Genomic DNA, 6,601 nt, shown 5'->3' with positions numbered 1-6,601 from the left:
GAAATGCTGCCACCACTGTGTGGAGAGACACCTTTAGATTATAAAAGTGCTCAACCACCCAATAGCTCAGAGGAAGCCTTTTACTTTATTCGGTGTTAAAATGGTAGCGCAATTGTGCTGAGGGAGTCTATAGACGACAGAGGCTTTGATGTAAAAAGAACAATATCAAGTTTATTCAGGCACAAGCTTGGTGGTTACAAAAGATGTTTCACTTTGAGGTATTCTTATTAACAGTTAAAATACTAGAATGAGACGAATCAAACTCTCTAAAGTATCACTTCTTTTACTTAAAGTAGTTAAAACTTCCTCTGCTCCTTTCTAAACTGTTACTTCAATGGATCTCTGTGAGTCCAGCTGGGATTGGTTCCCAAAGTCTGAAACTTGGACTATCCAGTGATTTCAAACCACAATCACCCCTGTGATATACTATCACAGAATCTCTGTGCCTTTCCAGGACACAGACTACATTAAATAAGTCACCAAATTTATTTGAAACCGACTCAAAATGAACAATTGAGTCTCCTTGATCCCATCAACCTGGAATCAATCTTCCCTGTGCCTCATCAGAGCACAGGCTGAGGCTTCACTTTTAAAAACCTCTTCACTTCTCCTCCCCTCAGCAGATGGCTCCGCCCACATCTCCATGGCAACTGCCTCAGAGGAGAGCCACTAAATGGCTGCCGCCATCTCACACCTACCCAACCAAACCACAAGCACATAGTTAAACACAACAAACATGAATACAAAATTCATACTTCATTACATGGCCCTTCTCTCCATTCTGCCTGAGATGATACACAACATAGTTAAATACATTTATAAAGTCACATATTAAAACATAGTTAAAATGCAATCCTAAAAGCATATTTTAAAACTTGAACATATTAAAATACATGATATAAAAGTTGAAACACAATAAACACAGAATATGATGTAAAAGACATAGTTAACACAGACTGGGTTGGCATGCCAGAAGAGACAGACAACCAGCGGAATCACTCCTAGATGTTCCTATAACTAGTCTTGCTGCATTGTTTAGAACTAATTGGAATTTCCAAACTTGTTACAGAGGAAAACCGATGTAAACTGCATTGCAGGAGTCCAGCCTGAAGGTTACGATGTGTGCACCACCATTTTAAGATTCTGCAATTCTTGGAAGGGGCAAAACTGGCGTGTCAGCTGAAGCTGGTGCTAAGCAACCCTGACCGTCGCATCTACCTGGGCTTACATTTGGAGGGACAGATTGAGGAGACACCCCCCCCCCAAGCTGCAACCACAGTCTTTCAGGGGTAGTGTTATCCCACCCAGAAATGATTGATGCACCTCCATCCCTAGGGCACTTAATGGCAAGCCCCTCTGTCTTGTCTTGATTCAGTTTCAATTTGTTTTTCCTCATCTTTCCCATTACCTTCTCCAAGCATTGATTCTGAGGAGACCTGCTATCCTTAGCTTAAAGTGTTTTTCAAAGCATGGAGAAATATATTTGGGTGTCATCAGTATACTGATAGCACTCTGCTCCATGCCTCCAGATGATCTCTCCCAGTGAAACAAACAACAACGGTTCAGACAATCCTTGATTACAAGGCAGGGTGATTTGATTCTTTCCTTGAGTAACATTTTTTTCTGTATAAAACAGGTAGGAACAGAGATGTAAACACAGACTTCAGCGCATGTTCCTGAGCTCTTTGCCATTATCTAAAAAAGAGGGAAATGAAGAGACTTGTACCAAACAATAGAAGCTTTTGGTTCTGTATCAAAAATGCCTTTGAAACTCTGCATCTCATAGGACCCAATTCTGAGCTAAAATCTATGTCACCTCTCAAAAACCAGGTTAGTGGGACACTATTTAAGATAGTGGAACCCTTATCTTGGCTTTTCCTTTCTTTCCCCATCCCCAAAATTGATTATATTCACTTTTTGATTTAAAATAAGTGATTCCTAAAAAATAACAAAGGTAGTGGTGCTAACTTTTTCTGATACGTAAAACGACTTTTGAACCTTTCTTCTCTGGATAGTTTTCTGCTTTATGAACGAAACCTTGGGGACCAATTCAAAGATATCATAATATGGTTTTAAATTGGTAAGATTTTAACCTCCCCATGATGTATGGCTAAACTTTGGACCATTCATGAAGCTTTTACCATTTTGCAAATTTTGACTCCAGGACTGATACAAGAATGGCCTGAAACGAACAAAAATATAGGTGAAAGGTGGCCTTGGATAGTGGTTAGTCTGCCCAAAAGAGACAACTGTAGATGAGACAGTGGAGAAATTTTGAGATTTTCATACTAGATGACAAAAGATTCCATCCTTGCAGACTTGATTTCATCTGAAGCTGATCACCATCATTGCCTGTCTCCTCATCCTCTAGTGTCCAAACAAGTTTCTATGTGATCAGAAATGTATTTTTGTGGTATTTTAACAGACTGAGTCTCTGCTTAATGTTGGTTATGCCTGTCAAAGATAGGCAAATTACTGCCGAGAAAGAAAACGTTTCATATTTTTGCAATAATTGTAAAACAAAACCAAAACAAAGTCTATACTGGTTCGGTCGTCGCCCAGGATAAAAAGGACCGCGGTGGATGCTGCTGATTCTGGACATCAAAATACAAATGAACAGTCACAGAAGCAGTAGAAATATACAATTCCAGAAAACTGCACAATTATTTGTTGTTGTTGCTGCTGTTGTTATGCCATGTCTCCATGCCGTGCAGTTCTAGAAGTCATAGCTTTCCAAGGTTCATACCCTTCTCTTGGTGCATTTACACTATGGAATGAAAGCCCTTGAACCCCACTTTAAATGCCATGGCTCCATGTGATGGAGTTCTCCTGAGAGTTATAGTTTCCCAAGGTCCACATATCAAAGAGAGGAGGCTTTTCCCCACAAAGAAGGGGGGGGGGGAGGAGGGATGGTGGTCGGTGCCTTGCAATTAAAGTGTGATGGCAGATCTACTGAAACAATGTTGAGTACCACAAAGTACCACAGATACATTTATCAGTGTGATGAAGGTTGGGAAATCATCTGTTTCATTTAAAAACTTAGCAAGACTGAGCTCTACACTTACCTGCTTCAATGTGACGAAGTGACTGGTTTACCCATGAATTTAAGTGGTTAACCAAATCCCATGCTAAATCTATGAGGAGCAAAAAATAGAGCTCCTTCAGAACCTCACTCACCTTCCCCCTGTTCGCCACCCCCTCACCGTTTGCCATGTTCCAGAAGCATTCTCTCCTGACGTTTTGCCCACATCTATGGCAGGCATCCTCAGAGGTTGTGGGGTAACCTGCCATAGATGTGGGCGAAACACACAATAACCCAGTAATTCCAGCCATGAAAGCCTTCGACGACACATTCTATTGTCTTTACTTTACAGAATTCAATCTTCCACCTCCATATTCTGTGTTAAGTTATATTCCAAAAACTCATCCCATCCAAAGTACAAAATATACATTTGTAGCCTTTCAGTCTAATTCTATATTCTTGAAAAAATGAAGAAATTTGTACACCATATCTGGATAGGTATACATTAACTTTCTGCATTCAAACATGGTACAAAAACATAATTTCTATAAAACATGTCACAAATATATGGAAAGAGGACTAATCACTGTTTGTACTTAATGTATTTTTGTTCATGGCCTTCTCGGTCCTGTGGTCTCTTTTACAAACTTGGTTCTTTTATTTTCCATTGTTTTTCTGAAATAGTCTGTTTGCTTGCATCCTGATTTTCACTTTGTTGGGTCAGTCGCTGCTTATTCTTTATGGGTGGCAAGATGCTTGTATTTTTCTGCATGGCCTTTTCATTTCTGTGATCTCTTTTAGCAGTCTTGTCCACTGGCATTTCCAGTTCTTTTTCAGGAGTATCTTGTTTACTAACATCCTCATTTTCATTTCCATTTATTTCTTGCAATGATACAATGGATGACAGTTTTTGATTTGTAGCAGGCATCTTATCAGGGGGATCTGATTTTACTTCTCCAGTGAGATGGTGCCAATTGATTTCATCTACATTTTTTAAAAAAGCATACCAAAATGCAAGTTAAAATATGAAAGCACAGACAGCAGTTTTTCAGAAATTATTTAGATAAAAATCTAAAATTCCAACAAGATTTCAGAGAATCACATTTGCAAATTCAGAATAAAAGGGCAAAAGGGGAAGGAAGGAAAGAAGTGGATACTCTAGTTTACCAAGTAATGGTTCAGAAAATAATGGTGGCCTGAATGATAGAATTGACAACTTCATATTTGGGATGAAACTACAATTTTCCTATATGGTCCCTAGTTATAACAAAAACCAACACACTTCTGAAATTCTCAGCACAATCTCAACCACAGTAATAAGAGTAGTAGCAGAGGAAGGCATCTTTCTCCCATTTCCAAAGCAATCAACAAGTGTGTAAAAGCATACAGGAGAAATCCAATTTGAATTCAATTTTTTTGTTCTTGACTTCTGGAATAAGAAAGCAGCCTTGCTTGGTCACTGAAGCAACTATGAAAGGGAAGATTGTCTGTTTCACAAAGACCACAATGTTCATCTGCTGTTAAAATGCATCTTCCATTTTTGATAACTTCACTTCCAGAAAGGAGAAGTGTTTTTCCCTGCCAACTAACTCATCTGCCTATTTAAGTCCATGATGCTTACTACAAGCTTGTGTAGGATAGTGGCTGAGTTCCAACATCGAGAAGGTCAGGTGAATCCATGGTAGAAAAATGATGCAACGAGCTGAGCTGGGTTAATGCAAGCCGAAACCACTTTGACGTAGCCTTGAACTGAACTAACCAAAGAAGTGGAGTGCTCCAAACTCCCTGAAAATCCAGAGCAAACCTTTTCACATCATGGTGTCAAACTGCATCAATTTGACAATGTAGATGCATCCAATGATGTAGTTGTGAAAGCTCCCCACTTGTTACTAGTTTCTTTTAACATGTACCCAGGTATGCATTGAAAAGATTTTCTGAAAAGAAAGGAAAGAAAATACCTCTTTTTTCTGGCTGTCCATTTTTATGAAAATTCTCCTTTTTCTTCTCTGAAATGAACAAAGATCCATCAGTCTGCTTTGTAACAGTCCTGGGCTTTTGCTTTATTTTGTGCGACCATGGATCCTGCATCCACACATGGCTCATTGCTTCTTCTGGAGTCATGCGCAAAGAAGGTTTCCATCTTGATATAAAACACAATACAGGGAATACCTAAATTTATTAAGAGTGGATATTATTATCTATATAAATAAAATTAAATATATGTATGTATGTATGTACAGGAGAGTCTCACTTATCTAACATAAACAGGCTGGCAGAATCTTGGATAAGTGAAAATGTTGGATAATAAGGAAGGATCAAGGAAAAGACTATTAAATGTCAAAGTACGTTATGATTTTACAAATTAAACATCATGTTTTATAACAAATCGACAGAAAAAGCAGTTTAATATAGGGTAACGTTATATAGTAATTACTGTACAGTAGAGTCTCATTTATCCAACACTCACTTATCCAACGTTCTGGATTATCCAACGCATTTTTGTAGTCAATGTTTTCAATGCATTGTGATACTTTGGCACTAAATTCGTAAACACAGTAATTACTACATAGCATTAATGTGCAATGAACTACTTTTTCTGTCAAATTTGTTGTATAACATGATGTTTTGGTGCTTAATTTGTAAAATCATAACTTATTTTGATGTTTAATAGGCTTTTTCTTAATCTCTCCTTATTATCCAACATATTCGCTTATCCAACGTTCTGCCAGCCCGTTTATGTTGGATAAGTGAGACTCTACTGTATTTATGAATTTAGCACCAAAACATTGTAATGTATTGAAAACATTGACTACAAAAACATTGGCTACTAACAAATTGACTATACAGTGTTCCTTCACTTATCACGGGGGTTAGGCTCCAGGACCACCCGTAATAAGTGAAAATCCACGAAGTAGGGGCACTATACTTATTTTACTATTTATACATTATTTTAGTAGTTATACACTATTTTAAGTTTTTATCAACCAATCGTGTGTTGATAAATCACCTCCTTCTCCTCCTGTTGCTGCTTGGGCTCCTTTTCTCTCCCTTTGGCTTCTCCTTCCTCCCTTCCTTAGGCTGTAAATTGTATTTTTTTATGATTTATAATAATCTAGAGTTTATTGAGACACAGCGGGAGGATTTAGGGGTGGGAATGGGTGACTGATCCTTGAAGATGGGAGTTGAAGTCCACCCATATCCAGACAGCACTGTGAACTCCACCAATGATGAACCTGGACCAAACTTGGCACATATACCCATTATGATCAACTTTAAGTACTGGCGTGGTTGGGGGACAATGGCAGGGGAAGAACGGAGTTAAATTTATCCACACCCAGTGAGTACATAGATGTGGGCGAAACATCAGGAGATAATACTTCTGGAACATGGCCACACAGCCCGAAAGACATACAACAACCCTATGACACACATACCCATCATGACCAACTTTAACTATTGGCAGGATTTGGGAGGCAGTGATAAAGGATTACAGGAGTTGTAATTTACCCACATCCTTATGCATTTTCTAATGGGACCATTTATAAAATAAAATAAAAACAATTACTTTTTAAATATGTA

General features: G+C 38.3%; 1 protein-coding gene across 7 annotated transcripts in view; it reads right to left on the bottom strand.

The window, feature by feature from the left end:
* Positions 1-66: 66 nt before the first annotated feature.
* Positions 67-6,601, bottom strand: part of dyrk4 (dual specificity tyrosine phosphorylation regulated kinase 4) — a 45,186-nt gene continuing 38,651 nt past the window's right edge. For 5 of the 7 annotated variants that reach the window (XM_062982003.1, XM_062982005.1, XM_062982004.1 and 2 more), the window contains 2 exons: positions 4,981-5,162; positions 67-4,006 (listed from right to left, as the gene is read on the bottom strand). In XM_062982003.1, coding sequence (XP_062838073.1) covers positions 3,663-4,006; positions 4,981-5,162 — 526 coding nt within the window. In that variant the 3' untranslated portion in view covers positions 67-3,662. Of the gene's footprint in view, positions 4,007-4,980; positions 5,192-6,601 lie in introns of those variants that run through there. The other 2 variants (XR_010006541.1, XM_062982008.1) reach the window with 2 other exon arrangements.

Source organism: Anolis carolinensis, chromosome 5 (genome assembly GCF_035594765.1).
Source record: "Anolis carolinensis isolate JA03-04 chromosome 5, rAnoCar3.1.pri, whole genome shotgun sequence".
Taxonomy (NCBI): Eukaryota; Metazoa; Chordata; class Lepidosauria; order Squamata; family Dactyloidae; genus Anolis; species Anolis carolinensis.
Note: the sequence above shows the minus strand (reverse complement) of the source record. Positions and strands in the feature narration are given on the sequence as shown.